Source organism: Tiliqua scincoides, chromosome 9 (genome assembly GCF_035046505.1).
Source record: "Tiliqua scincoides isolate rTilSci1 chromosome 9, rTilSci1.hap2, whole genome shotgun sequence".
Lineage (NCBI taxonomy): Eukaryota > Metazoa > Chordata > Lepidosauria > Squamata > Scincidae > Tiliqua > Tiliqua scincoides.
The window spans coordinates 20,891,778-20,907,214 of record NC_089829.1 but is presented as its reverse complement, the minus strand read 5'-3'; the positions used below and the strand labels follow the sequence as shown (position 1 = coordinate 20,907,214).

The 15,437-nt window shown below is 48.3% G+C and overlaps 1 protein-coding gene across 2 annotated transcripts in view; it reads left to right on the top strand.

Moving 5' to 3' along the window:
* The window catches only part of CCDC102A (coiled-coil domain containing 102A), a 46,476-nt gene extending 33,444 nt beyond the window's left edge, over positions 1-13,032 (top strand). The window contains exons 7-9 of one of the 2 annotated variants that reach the window (XM_066637685.1): positions 1,410-1,580; positions 6,451-6,554; positions 12,778-13,032. In XM_066637685.1, coding sequence (XP_066493782.1) covers positions 1,410-1,580; positions 6,451-6,554; positions 12,778-12,904 — 402 coding nt within the window. In that variant the 3' untranslated portion in view covers positions 12,905-13,032. The remainder of the gene's footprint in view (positions 1-1,409; positions 1,581-6,450; positions 6,555-12,777) is intronic. The other variant, XM_066637686.1, reaches the window with a different exon arrangement.
* Positions 13,033-15,437: the final 2,405 nt, after the last annotated feature.

The following is a 15,437-nucleotide window of genomic DNA, read 5'->3' as shown; positions in this document are numbered from 1 at the left end:
TCTGGAGCAGTGCATCAGTGATGCCTTTCTAAGCATCAACACTGGGGGGCAGTCAAGCCTTTCCATTTGCAAAAAAGGGAGAAATCCAGTCCAAACCACAAGCCTCTCTCAGGTTGCTTCTTATACTCAGAGTACAAAATCCAGAAATCACACATCACTGATCAGTTATGAAGATATGTGGATAAGTAGAAATCACTTCTTTTCTCCTGGAAGCAGACAGGACTGGGAGAAATGGCAATGAATTCTGTAATAGGGCAACTATATCACAGAACAATGTACTGTAAGTAGTTCTGTTGAAAGAAGTGTACCAGGAGATATCAAAATATTGAAAAAAATAAGAAGCAACCCATGGAGAAATTGTGTTGGAATGGGTTCATTTCCAAAGATGAGTCCCTGAGCTGAGGCCTCTTGGGAAACTAGGTCCTTCTGGCCGACAATAAATTAATCTCTATTCCATCTAATCTGTTCAGGAAGCAAGCCCCAGTCTGAAGCTTCATTTGTACTAAGGGTCAGCTCTTGAGCACCTGAAATAACAATGAAAATAATCATTCATACATACATACATACATACATACATACATACATACATACATACATACATACATACATACATACAATAATTAATAAAGATGAGGAGGAGAGTGGTCATAAGCAAATACAGAGTGCCTTTTACTGAGCACTAAATAAGCACAGCAAATTGATATGCGAGTTATCTGAATATTTCTAGAACGTATGATTTAGAAAAACATGTGCTTCTTAGAGACCAGCGCTGAATATTATATCTCTGTCATCTGGTGCTTCAAATTTAAGCTGCAAATTTGAATATTTTCATTTCAAGACATGATGTGACTATGTGGCATACCAAAATTATGATCCTGTCTACGTGTTGCGGTTTGATGTTACGATGAAAAGATGTTAAATGTTAACCGCTTTTTGCATCTTAAAGATACAAAATCAATTTAACAGAGACAAAAGAATTAAGCGCACAGCCACCCTCATTTAGGATTACTGAGCAGGGTTGGGAGCGTGAGGGCCAGGCCATCTTCAGATGGTGGGTTGCCAGGGGCGCCCACCACCATCCCACACCCACCTCCACCCCTTCCTTCCACTTCCTGGATTGGAAAAAGGAAATAAAATAGGAGAGAAGGGAGAGAGAGCTATTTCCTTGGGAGACTCACCACTCTCTGCCCTCCACACTTCCTCTTCTGCAATGTTCCCTACTTCCTTTTCCAACTAAGGGAGTAGGAGAAGGAGGGTTTGTCATGCTGCCTCTGTTGTACTTCTGGGAGGTCTTGGGCTGGCCTAGAGTGTGTGTGTGGACAGATTCCAGACATTTCCCCTCCCCCTCATTTTGGGGGAGGTTCACAGCATGATCCCACTTGCTCCCTAGCTTGTGTTGTCTCCCTCAGGAGCTGGCTGATCTGAAACATGTCCACGCCAAGCTGAAGAAGCAGTACCAGGAAAAGATGGCTGAGCTGGCCCATGCAAACCGACGGGTGGAGCAGCATGAGGGTGAGGTGAAGAAGTTGCGCCTGCGCATTGAAGAGCTTAAGAAGGAGCTGGCCCAAGCAGAGGATGATGTAAGTCTTTGCATCTTCCACCCCTTCCTCTCCCTCCCCATACCTACAAGGTAGGGGAATCTGATGCTTGGACTGAGCATGGCAGTCTCACTGTATGTGTGCAGAAGATGCTCTGCCTTTCCTTCTTCCCTCACTCAACATGCTGCAGCAGAGACAGCCACTACTTGTTGTGTGGCCTGATCAGGTTGGCTTCTTGCAGTGGCAAAAGGAACACAACTACATTGGATCCCTGTTTGCTTCTAGATACGATCCAGGGTGCTGGATATGACCCGTGAAATGCTACGTAGCTCAAGTCTGACATATTTCAAGGAATGTCTCATCATCTGTGAGCCTGTTTGTTAAGGGCCAAAGGAGAGAACTGCCTTAGAGTCCCTTCTCTTTGGGAAGCTGGGTTTACGTAGACCAGGGGTGCCCAAACCCCATCCCTGGGGCCAGTTGCAGCCCTCAAAGACTCCCAATCCAACCTTCAGGGAGCCCCCAGTCTCCAATGAACCTCTGGCCCTCCAGAGACTTGCTGGAGCCTGTGCTGGCCCAATGCAACTTCTATCAGCGTGAGGGCGACTGTTCAACCTCTCGCCTGAGCTGTGAAACGAGGGCTTCCTCCACTGCTTGCTGTTTCACATCTGTGATGCAGCAACGGCAGCAAAGGCCGACCTTGCTTTGTGCAAGGACTTTTTTAGGCCTTGAACTACTGCAAGACCTTCATTCATTCATATAAGTGCCATCTCTAATATATTCATTTATTCAAATTTGAAATGTAAATTAATTATTTCCCCCCCCCGGCCCCCGACACAGTGTCGGGAGAGATGATGTGGCCCTCCTGCCAAAAAGTTTGGACACCCCTGATATAGACTCATTGCAGGGCTTTTCTTGTAGTGGCCCCCACCTTCTGCAATTGGCTCACATCTGACATTGGCCTGAGTCCATCCCTGCTGGCATTCTACTGATGGGACAAAGTATTATGAGTCAGAGATCCTTTTTGATATTTTGCAGCATTCCCCTAGGCAGCTTTACTCAGAAGTCTGTCCAATTGAGTTCAACAAGAGTAAGTCCCTATTTATACTCCCACTTTCTAGGAAGCATGCATAAAATTGCCGCTTAAGAGGTTATCTTTTGAGGCATACAAGCTGCAGGGGTTCTTGTAGTGCTGAATGTGGGTGTTGGGGGTAACCATAGGGCCTCTGTGCAGAAATACAACTACAGAGTGGAATGGGGCCAAGATCTGTGACTTTCAGCTGCCATCTCATGTCTGGCAGGATGAACATCAGCGATCCTGTTGCCATGGCGACAGGAGCACTAGATGCAAACCAGTGGAGTGACAGAAACCTCACAAGAGGAGGAGAATCAGGGGACACGTGCTGCATATCACACGGGTTTTTAAAAGGAAGAGGGAAGCAGTGAAGAAGTGGAAGTGATGAGCTGCCTGGCTTAGAGCTCTCATGCCCAACAAGACCTGGGAGAGATTGGAGAGGCAGCCATCAGGGATGGCGAGGGAAAAAGGAGACCTTGCCCTTCTTGCAGGACATCTGTGAACAGAAGGCAGGCATATGTCCGTCCATCCCCCCCATTTGCAGTGGGAGATCTAGGGCAGGGCTTTTCAATCTTTTTTATTGTGAGCACACTTTTTTGCTCCCACCAGAGGCAGTGAGGCTTGCTTAGCACTCTCTATCCCTAAGCTGTGCCTCTTTTAAAGGGCCAGGAACCTGCACAGCCCCATTTGCCTACTGGTGCACTACTGCCCCAGCCGTCTCCACTTCTGTTGCTCTCAGGTTACCACATGGTCACCATAGCAGCGGGCCATGTGCCACTCGCCATACTGTGCAACACTACTCACAGTGCCAGTGGCTGAAAAGCACATAAGCACCCCGTTGCCCCTGAGCTTCAGTTGGGAATAGATTGGTGGCGCCCTTGGCCTCATTCACAGCTCCACTGTGGCTCGGTTATGGATTACACCTTGCATATTCTGAGGCCGTGTAGAGCAGGGATGTCAAACATAAGGCCAATGGGCTGGATATGGGTCCGTGAAAGTTCTTTATCATGCCCGTGTGATAATTGGTCTCTTCCAGCACCACCATCAGCTGCTCTCAGGTGCTGAGCTGTAGTGATCCCTTGGCAGAAGTGGTGCTGCTGAAAGGGTGGCCCACATGATAATTGGGCTCTCCCATATCTTGAAAATATTATCAAGATTTGCATATTTTCTCTTCTGACATTTGCAGCTAATGAGTTCCTAAGTGAGAAAAAAGTGCTTATTTCTGTTCATCTCTGCTTAACGATGTCACTTCCTGCTTAATGATATCACTTCCAGCCCTTAGTAAGCATCATGAAATTCAGCCCGCTGTATGAAGCGAGTTTGACACCCCTGATCTAGAGCATGAGGGATACTCTATCCCCATTTTAGGTTTACACTTCCCAAACTAACAGCCACCCACATTCCACACAGGACTTTGGGATGCTTGTCTGAACAGCATCCCTTTCGGTATCTCATGAGGCTGTATTTGGGGCCCACACTTACGCTCCTCCTTTCCCCTCCCTGTCATTTGGCTTGCAGGAGTGGGATTCCAATCTTATCTTTCATTCGTATGTGGGTTGTAGTGCTTTACCACCTCCAGACCCCCCCTCCCGTTGCTCGCCCTAGGATGGAGAGGGTTGGGTTTGATCGTCATCCAGAATGGAGAGGGTGAGGGTTTCATCATCACCCAGGTCTTCCCTGTCTGCTGTCGGTTGCCTTCTCTTTCCCTTGGCCTTCCTCCCTCTGGCCCTGAAATGCATCCTTAGAATATTTCTGAACTCTTGTGGGAGGCCACAGCCTTTCACAAGGAAAACTATGCTGGCCATGGACCAGGGAAGCATCCCTGTTGTCATGACAACAACAGGGCTGTCCCATACTGTGGCTGGCTCAAGTGCCTGTCCAGCCCCAAGACTTTCCTCTCTGTCAGTGAGCTGACAATTGCCCCAATCTCAGGGTAGCATCAGGTGTCAAACAGGAGCAGAGTCAGGCCAGTTCTGGACAGTGCGCACACACCCCACATGTCCTAGCTCTCTATCCTTGCCTGGCAATCTTGACTTGAGAGATTGTACGCTTTGGCCTTACCTTCTGTGGGTTTTCTTTTTAAAGCTCTTTCTTGATTATGACTGCCTTGAACTGAGGATGATTGACCTTGATTATAATGGCTCTGAACTGATGCAATTTTATGTCTTCCTATGCCTCATTGTGTATTAATTGAGGTAGGGGCCTTAGCTCAGTGGCAAAGTTTTGCATGCAGAAAGGGCCAGATTCAGGCTCAGAGCTGCAGCTAACATCATCTCGAGAAGCAGAGCTGGGAAAGGGACCTTTCTCTGCCTTATATCTTAGGGAGCTGCTGCCAACTTTATGTCCTGGGCAGCACAGATTAATGATCTGGCTCAGTACAAGGCAGCTTCCTATGGTAAATTGTAAGAAATGTGTGTATAGGAGGTGAATGAATTTCTGTGTTGTATTGGCCATTATTGTCTTATCTATATGGGCATTTCACTTTTTGGATTGTTAGCATAAGCCAGGCCTATATGACTTGTGGCTTACCCATCCAAGCACAGCCCAACAACCAAAAAGGGCATCCCATAAGGGACTCTGGGCCCAATCCTATCCAACTCTCCAGCACCAATGCAGCTGCAATGTAGCCCTGAGGTAAGAGAACAAAGGTTCCCTTACCCTGAAGAGGCCTCCATGACTGCCCACCATCAGCACAGGATGCAGTGAATGCCTCATTGGCATGGCTACATTAGTACTGGAAAACTGGATAGAACTGGGCCCTCTGTAATCTCTCCAAGTTTGATGTCTGCCTGGGATGGCAAAACCCAGCACCTGATAGGCTGCATTCTGCTTAGCTGGTTTCCAGCTGAATAGGCTTGCCATAATGTACAAAAAAATATTTTTGTTTAGAAGCATACAAATAGTGATCCCAGGGGTTTCCCTTCAGGGATCTCAGGGCCACAATCCTAAAAAGTAATTTATGTATGAATAAGGCCGTTGCATATTCAGCCAGAAATTCTTTTGAATTTTCTCTCAGCTGTTCTTGTTGCTGAGGACGCAAGCCATTTTTTTTTTGAAAAACCAAACAGTGGCTTGTTTCTTCAATAGAAAAAACTGCAGCATAGAGGCCATCAAAGGAAGATCTGGCTGCCTGTGCAGTACCATTAGTCAGGTATAAATGACTGCTATGGGTCATGCCATCAGTTATGATCTCTGACAGCCAAACAGGAGAGTGTAGTTGCTGTCAAGCAGCCTGATCCTAACTGCTGCCGCAGTGCCAGGTGCAGCAGCACCAAAAGTGCTACTGCTGCATCCGGTGGGCCCGCGGAGGCTGCTAGAGGTCTCCACCGGGGAAGGGATGTTCATCCCCTTCCCCTAAGTAAGGGCTACTTGAGTCTCTGCTGGCTATTTTGCTGGCGCAGACGAGAAAAGCCCCATTTCGGGCTATACATCCCAATACGGAGCATAGGATCCGGTGGAGGAGGCTCTGCCAGTCCTGCCCCCTTTTGGGCTGGTCCTGCCCTCCCCCAACCCTGGAATGCCTCCCCCCTACCCTGAAAAACTGCACCGCCTCCTGGTGTTACTTACCCCAGCAGCTGCCCTTTGTTCTCCTGTCAGCGCTGAGGCCCAGCACCAACTGGCGCTGGCCCAGTGTCAGCGATCCCTACTCCTCACCATCAACATGCTTTACAGCATGTTTACAACACCTAGTGCTGGTGCTGAAACCCAGTGCCGGCACTATGGGCCTAGAGGATTGGGCCCTAAGTGAGCATGTGGAATAGGGGACTAGTGAGGATTCTGTTCCACCTCCTCTTGGTAGGTTGATGTCCTCACATGTTTGTGTTTCTGTCTGCTCTGCAGCTCGATGAGGCCCATAACCAGGCACGAAAATTGCAGAGGTCACTTGATGAGCAGACAGAGCAAAGCGAAAATCTCCAAGTTCAACTGGAGCATCTGCAGTCCAGGTAGGGAAACACAGGGATAAGGCTAAGGAAATGGGTAGATCTGTATAGGGATGGAGAACAGGGAGAGGCATGAAGGCCATTCCACTCAGAGATTTCTGCAAGTGAGGGAGATAATGTTTGGGGTGGGGGGCAGGAAGTTCCATCCCTCAAAACTTCTTTGCGTGGATTTTGCTTGTGCAGAAGCCTGAGTCACACAGATATGTTCATCACTCAATGATTGCAACCAGTGGCGCAACTCAAAGTAGGAATGTATGCATCAGCAGGGCCACTGTGCATGCAATCAAAGCTTTGAAGGATGAATTTTTTTTGTTCTTGTTGCAGCAGTTGAACAAGCAAGCAAGGCTTCTTTTTTAAAAGTGGCTTCATTCTTCAGGAGCACAACTTGCCAGAGAGAATGCCCTGCTCCCTCCCCCGGTGCACCTCTCCCAGGCCCCCCCTGCCCAGGGACACCTCCTCTCTGTCTCCCCCCACACCCCCACCTACCTCTCCACTGCCCAGCAGTCCACACAACCACCGAGCTAGGTTCTCACAAACGTGACCCAGTGTGAGCCGGCGGTAAGCTGGAATGCACCGTTTAGAATTGGGACCTTACATGCTTGTGTCAATGAGATCTCACAATAGCACTTGTCATATATGGGAGGAAAAAGGGATTTCTGTTCCATGTCCATGGAAGCAGGGCTTGCCATCTTTCTCTACAGCAATGGTTCACAAACTCTCTGGGACGCTGAGAACCCAGGGTAAGTACTTGCAGGGTCAAGGACTGGGATGGAGGGATGTCCCGATAGCACCGCAGCAGTTGAGGTGCTTCGGGCACCCAGGCGCATTTATGCATACCTGGGAGGACTGTGCAGCCTCCCGGAGGGTCCTGGAGGCTCACAGCCCCCTCCGCGAGTCTCCCTTCCGCTGCAGTGGGCTTTGATCTTCAGTCAGAGACCACTTCCAGTTTGCTGTCAGAGCTGCAGGGCGTGGAACTTCCAAAACTGAAGTGGGCTCCAACTGCAAATCGAATCCCACTGCAGCAAAGGGAACCTTGCGGAAGGGGCTGCAAGCCTCCAGGACCCTCCGGGAGAGTGCACAGTTGCTTCGAATATGTGTAAATGCACCTGGGTACATGTGGCACCACAATCGCTGTGGCACCGTCAGGGCACCGATTTATGGGTCACTCCCCTTAAGGGAAAAGTGACCCTTAGGTTCCAATGGTGGGTCACGACCATCTACAATCTACAGCATCTAGTTTGGCTCTCTTGTTGAGCAATCTCAAGCTATTTTTTCCACACTTGCTTTCTCTCATGGCACACTCTAGTTTAGATTGCATAGTCCAGATGACCTAATGGAGGAAGGATGCCTGATCCTGCCTCCAAGGTAGAGTTTGTGAACTATGGGTCTTTAGCAGGTCTGCCCAGTTTATTCATCATAAATTATCATAAATGCAGAATTTTAGGAGATTGAAACACAAAACTCCAAAGCCTGCGCATTGCTGTGACTGCCCCGATGACTCCAACAGCAAGTGGGAGGGGCCACTTACATGGTGCGTTGTGAAGCCTGCAATACTTACTGCGCCACCCCCCTTCTGGCTATTCTGCTGGAGCTAGTACAACATGCTAGCTACTCTGCCTTCAATCATTTTCACTCAGCTCTTGCTGCCTCCCCAGTTTTCCTTGATTCTCCATTTTCTTCCTCATCAAAAACGCAAATGTTGATTTAAAAAAAATCCTTTTAAAAAATCAGTTGTGTGCCACCATAGACCACAAATGAGAGCTGGGGCTTTAACGCCAGCGCTATGATAAAGGCTAATTGGAGGAGCTCTCCTCTCCCTGGGGGCATTTCAGTGGAGTCCTGATCCAGGAAACAAAGATTGCATCGAGGATCTGCTGAGAGAGTGCAGGAAGGAGCCAGGTGGGAGAGTTGTTCTCACTGATAAATGGCAAGAGAGCATCAAAGATTGCTCTTCAAATTGCAGACATCCGTTTCCCAGGGGCTTACCTGTCAGCTGCAGGCTGCCGATGAGAGGAGAGGGGAGGTGATCAGAGGATGAGGAGACGTCATGCCTTATCAGCAGGCGACACTGATGAATGGTGCCGGGCTGAAGGGTAGCTTTCGGTCAGCCTTGCTCCATCTTTCTCTGTCGTGTTCACTGGAGGCAGGCAGGGAGGGTAAATGTGGGGGATCTCAAAACACCCACCCACATCCTTTAAGCTATTCAGCGTAGAGGCTGTCAGGTCTGGGTCAATGCCATTGTGGCTGCTTGTGATCAAATACACTGCACAAAGTGTACCCCATAATGCCTTGCAGCGGCAACAAGAGTGCACCTCTTGGGATGCAGTCTGCTTCACCTGCAGCCCTTAAACAATGGCTTTCTCCCTGCCCCTATACACAAGTCTAGCCATGAAAATTTATACAAACCAAACAAAAGAAGTTTAAATGTAAGCCACACGTGGCTTTGTCTCAATTAAATTGATAGTGTTATATGAGGCACACACATTTTACCCTATTTCAAGGGGGACAAAACACAGAAGGTGTTTCTGTGTAAATACCAGAAACCTCAAAGCCAAGATGGGTATATCTGTAATATTATATTTCCTCCCCAGAATGGCATACAATCATCTTCCTAGGGGCATGTGCAGGCTTCTTCCCTCTTTTCATCTATCTATCCATCCATTCACCCCCTCCACTATCCATTATCTGCCTAGAGTTGTGAGCAGAGTTGGTGCTTTTGTCCCAGGGGAAATTACTCAGTTGGGCTCCTGCTGAGCTTGATGCTTCTTCTCAATTTAAGGCCTTTGAAAAAAAAAAAAAACAGTTTTAAAGGCAATACCTGAGCACTCCTGGCAAAGACATCACCGCTCTGTAGAAGAGGTCCCAGCACGATGCTTCCCCCCACCTTCATTTCAGCTACATCCCCGGGAGGTATTATTTAACTCTTCCTGCCACAGTAGGATCCCAAGAAAACCGGGCCCCTTAAGCTATCACTTGCCCCAGATTCCAGTGATACCAAGGAAGCTGGAGAAGGTACAGAAAGGGGCATCAGAAAAGATAATGGAGGTTGGAGCACCTTCTCCAGGCCTGTAGGAAGGGACATGAAAAGCATTGCCAAATTAGGAATGTTGCAAAGAGACAGAAACACACTCAGTGGAGAAGTGTTGGGAGCCGCTCTGTGGGTGTGCTAATTGCAGTACGTGCCTGTACCCGCTCACCCCCCCTTCATTACTAAAAGAAGGGAGACGAGGGCCTCGTAAGAGGAGCTGAACAAACTGCCCTGAGACCTGCTCCTCCTTCCTCAAGGAGATCCAGGCGTGGGAGAAGAAGCTGGGTGGAGCTAGAGGGCACGTGACAAGCTCAGCAAAGTGCCTTTAAGAGATACTCTAATTTTATAGCCTTTAAATGTTTCTCTCTCTCTCTCTCTTTTTTTAATTTGCATGTGTGCTTCTCTAGCAATAAAATGCTGAGATGCCTGACAGATGAATCGATCGCACACCGTCCGAAAAGCCTTTGAGGAGGCAGCTGGGCTTTTAAAAAAAGAATAAAATAAAAATTACGATTTTTATCTTCTTTTATTGGGGGCGCTGCCATTAAATCATGTGAAAATAATGGAGCCTCCCCTCCCCCACCCCAGCAGATCCCACCGCCCTCTTTTCCTAAATAATTCATGTGCTTTCCCGTAAAAAGCAAGTCAAGCCAGGCTGCCAGACTTACAGTAGTGAGAGAGAAGAGCGGCGGCCTCCATGCAGGCTTCATGGCTTTGGACTAGAAATTTGGCACATCCATTTCCAGTGATGAAATTTAATGCTGGGAAGCGAGCACTGCTCAGAGCACCCCCTGCCCGCAACAAGGCCGACAAATAATAAGGCCCCCCAGTGAAAGGAGTCAAGAGGCTGAACAGCTTCCCTATCTGCTCAGAACCTGGCACAGGCACCAGTAGCCATGAGACCCAGTCAGGACCAGCCTGACCGCACTGCATGTGGTTGCTCAGGGCAGCCATATTTTCCAGGAAGCAGCAGCTTAAGGTCCTGGGCAATGTCACAAAGCAGACCGAAGTGTCCTAGCATCCCCTGCGATACTGCATGGAATCATAAGAACATGAGCCCTGCCAGCTCATGCCAAGGGTCCAGCTAGTCCAGCTACCTGTATCTCACGATGGCCCACCAGGTGCCTCAGGGAGCTCAGAAGGCAACAAGAGACCTATATCCTGTTGCCACTCCCTTGCATTTGGCATTCAATGACAGGCTACTTTTAAAACCCAGAGGCTGCAAGCAGTCATCATGACCTGTTTACTTGTGATGGACTTTTCCTCCATAAATGTGCCTAATTCTCTTCTCAAGGCACCTAGGCCAGATGCCATCACCACATCCTCTGGCAAGGAGTTCCACAGATTAATTACATGCTGGGCAAAGAAATACAGTGTTCCCTTTTGTCTGTTCTGACCCTCCTGACAGTCAATTTCAGTGGAGGTCTCCACTTCTCAGGTTGTACAGGAAGAAAAAGAACTTCCCTCTGTCCACCCCTGCCTAATTTTTTATGCCTCGGCCATGTCGCCCATCAGGCACCTTCTTTCTAGACCAGAGGTGTCCAAAGTTTTTGGCAGGAGGGCCACATCATCTCTCTGACACTGTGTAGGGGGCCAGGAAAAAAAAAGAATTAATTTACATTTAAAATTTGAATAAATTTACTTAAGTTTACATAAATGAATATATTAAAGATGAACTTATATGAATGAATGAAAGTCTTGCAATAGCTCCCATATCACCTTCTTACATTTCTTTTGCCGCAGTTTATGCTCCTTTTTATTCTCTTCATTAGGGCAAGACGTCCATTTACGGAAGGAAGCTTCCTTGCCCTTTATGGACTCTCTCTGCTTAGAGCCACTGAGATGGGTCTGTCCAAACCGGACTTTATCAGCATGTAGCACTCACTTAGCTGGGTGAAGTTTAAACATGTAGAAATCACTGCAAGCTGTAGTGTAAGGGGAGCTGGGGTGGGGGCAGAAGCAGATACATTTATATCTCACAGGCTGTAATGGGGAAAAACAAGTTTCTTGCTGAAGCTTGAAAGTAAAGGAAAGGGGGAAATAAATCTATGAAATATTGGCTATCTACAAAATGACCAACCCCAGAATAAACTTCATCCAGAACCAAAGAATCTAGGAATGGATTTTTTTTTCTTGAACTGGCTTTATGTTTGATGCCAGTATGGCAATGGAGAGTGCTTGTGTGACTGGTACAGCAGCTTTCCAGGGCTGGCACCAAACTGAAGAGAGGATGCCAAATGCCCCTGCCCCTTGCCCAGTGGTTTCAGAGATGCTCTTGCCCACCTCTCTCCCCCACATTTCCTCTCCCAGTCCATTCCCCTCTTAGATCCAGGGAGTGGGAAGAGGAATGGTTGATGGCAGGTGGGCAAGGACAGGTGCCCACCTGCCTTCCTGTCAGGCAATCTCATGCTCAGGTCAGCCTCCTCCTTTCCACACTTTCTGAAGTGTCATTCAAAGGAGGTACTTGTTAGGTGATCAAGAAGTTCCTTGTTGGTAGCTTCAGGCAAACCAGTGATCAGATATGAACTGACTGAAAATGGAGTCTGAGTTTATATTAATCACACGTTCGTTCACATGGGATGAACCCTCCAAAACCTTGCTCCTAGCAGAGACTCATCTGCAGCTAGAGGTTTTTTTGGAGGTAATGCAGAAAACAGTTTTGTAGAGACAAAGGCGCACACAACAAGTAGCAGTCTTCCCCCCCCCCATTCTAAACTACCTTCAACTTTCTGAAAAATACAGTCATCTGCTCTAGCCCAGGAGTGCCTGATGTTGACATAGTTGACTGAAGAGAGGGTGAGCAGCTAGTGGTTTCTAGGGACACACCAGATGGCTAAGGGTGGGACTAATCCCTTAATCCAGGCCCCTACACTAGAACTAATTTCCATGACACGAGGGTCCATGACCCTCAGCCAAGATAGGAAGAAAACCCCTGTTCCTGGCCTGGAAAGGGGCTGTTGCACAAACTGTGATTATAGTTGAGTTGACAGCTAGGGAGGGAGGGATGGAGGGAGTAGCAAGTCTTGAAAATGACCATGTATACCAATTCTTACTTTTTTTGGTACTTCTTATTGGTACTTCTCTATACAGTGGAAACTATATAATGAAAAACAGAGAAGAATTCATTATCAGAGTAAAAGTTGAGACACCCTTGGAAATTCCTCATCCTGCTAATGTCTTCTCTGTCTCTCTGGACAGGCTTCGCCGGCAGCAGAACATTCCCCTTTTCGGGAAGATCCGTGGTTCACGCTTTAGTCCTGATGACCCTGGTGATGGCACCAGCGACCTGGATGAAGACGAAGACCTGCAGATCCAGGTTCCCTAGTGCCCACTGCCACACCTCAGACTGGCCAAAGAACCAGACGATTGTGGAGTTGAGCGGGGCACCTGGGACAGGATGCTTGCCCATGTGCAAAGGACAGCTTTTGGCCTCGCTGAATGGAACTATTTGTGTGTGGGGGGGGGGGGGGGTGGTTGTTTATTTTTTTTTTTTTTGCCATCCTGAGGGAGGGCAAACTTGGTGCTCTGACCAGAGTTGAAAACAAGACCTCAAGGCTTCCATTTGCCAGTCTCTGTAATCAGGAGATTTGGTGACCAAGATGGAGGCTGAAGACAAGTCCCAGAATATGCCAGTGTGGGAGTTGCCAAATGCCATGTAAACAATTGAATTATACTCTTTCTAACTTTTCTTCTGCTCCACACAGTGCCTGGAGTATCACTGGTGCTAAACCCCAGAGTGTGTCATCTGCTCATACTTACTCCACAGCCATGGACACATTCTGTCTGCTTTGAGATACCTGGTGTGGTTGCTGTGCACTCATCCAAACCTCTCAATCATTCCAGGCTTAACTTCTGTGCAGCTAAGCCCTTTCTACAGCTGTCAGACTCACAGCCCCCACCAGTATAGCCCTCTCTTGGAAGCCAAACACAGTGCCTCTTATCTCAGTCCATACTGATCCAAGCATGGAGAAGTCAGCCTTCATGGTAAAGGAGACAGCATGTGGGAGGGAGGGGGTGAGAACTCCCCATTATGGCCACAGCAAAATATCCTCGAGACATTTGGTGCTTCCCTGCATTTCTTCTCCACCAGACCCATCCATCCTGAATGAAGCAACGAAGAGAAAACCCCAAATGCCTGAGTGGAACATGATGGAAGTGACTGAAAAAAATCAAGGAGGCAGACCTCTGAGGAGGCATCCCATCTTCTTGATCTATCCAGTACAGTGATCCTTTGGCATCTGAGGTATCCGTATCTGCAGATTTGACTATCCGCAGATCCACAGATACCAGGGCACCAGTGCACAGGGTAGTATCTGGTGCTCCCAGAAGCCATTTCTGGGTCACACACAGACCCATGATGCCCCCTCCCTTGGCCCAGGGACGCCCCAGAATGCATTTCAGTTTGGGAAACATTTCTGTGATTCATTCTGGAGCGTGCCAGGGCCAAAGAGAGGGTCATGGGCCTCGGTGTGACTTGGAAGTAGCCTCTGGGAGCTCCAGAGACTGCCCTGCAGCTGGTAAGGTTTGTGGTGCTAAGGTAGGGAACACTTTTTTTTTTAACTTTTGAAACTCTTTAAAAACCTGTTTAAAGTGTATTTGACTACCTATGGATTTTGGCATACACAGGGGTCCGGGAACAGAACCCCCATGTATGCCAAGGACCCGCTATATATACACATAGTATTTGTATATGATCTGTATTATAAACACCTGACACTGTGGCAGTGATTTAGCTCTGAATTAGGAAGTCCCGCCTCCTCCATGAGCCTGGCTCAGTGGCCTGATTATTTAACCGTGTGTTTTTAGATGTATGGCATTTGTATTGTTGAGACCAGGTCTTAGCCTTCTTCTTCAGTTCAGGGATTTTAATCCTAGCCTATCCTCCATGGCTAGGGTAAGGTTTCCAACAAGATTAGGTACAGTATTTGAAACCCTTTGAACACTCTAAAAGCACCGTAGGACCACCAGGTATTAGGGCACAATCCTAACCAACTTTCCAGCTTGTTGAGGTAAGGGCCATGCAGCTCCGAGGGAGTGGAACAAACATTCCCTTAACCTTGAGGAGGCCTCTGTGAGTGCCACCCATTGGTACTGCTGGAAAGTTGGCTAGGATTTGGGCCTTAGTTATATATAAAAGGCTAATATGTTAGCCTCTCACCTCATTTCTGCAGGTGCCAGCTTGCTTCTCACAGCTACTGCTGTATGTACCCTGCAGGCAGGGTTGTCAAATCCGGATCCTGAGAAAGCCAGGGGCAGTGCAACCTGGATCGCGACCTGAGACTATCTCAGAGCTGCTGCCTCTGCGCTACAAAAAGAAAACCCTTTCCATGCTCCTAGCACATTGCCCTGAAATCTGGAAGTGCAGGACTTCCAGTTTCATTTACTGAAACTCTCACACTTCCGGGTCTCTCGGCACCACATGAGGAGCACAGCAAGGAGAGGAATGATCGGCTTCATGTCGGAGTGAGCACAAAGCAAACTGGTGTGGCTTGGACTGGTGGCAGGCTGGAGGGAGGCACAGTGGCAGATTTGGGATGAAAGGCACCCTGGATCTGCTGCCCCCTCAGATCCTTCACAATCTGTCACCAATGCAATCCACTTCAGGTCACCACTTCGATGGGCCAGCACTGGCCTCAGTACAGGTCTGCCTAACCTGTGAACACACCAAGCCAAGCACAGCGCACCAGCCGTTCATGACAGCCTGTAAGGCACTTGACTTGCCTGCTTGCTTTGTTGTTTCCTGCAGGCAGCCAATACAGCAGGGATCTCAAGCCCCAGTGGTGCCGGTACAGGGCTGGTGAGCTGAATTCGAGCAAGTTGTGCTTTAATAGCCATGTGGACAGCAATAGTGGGGAAAC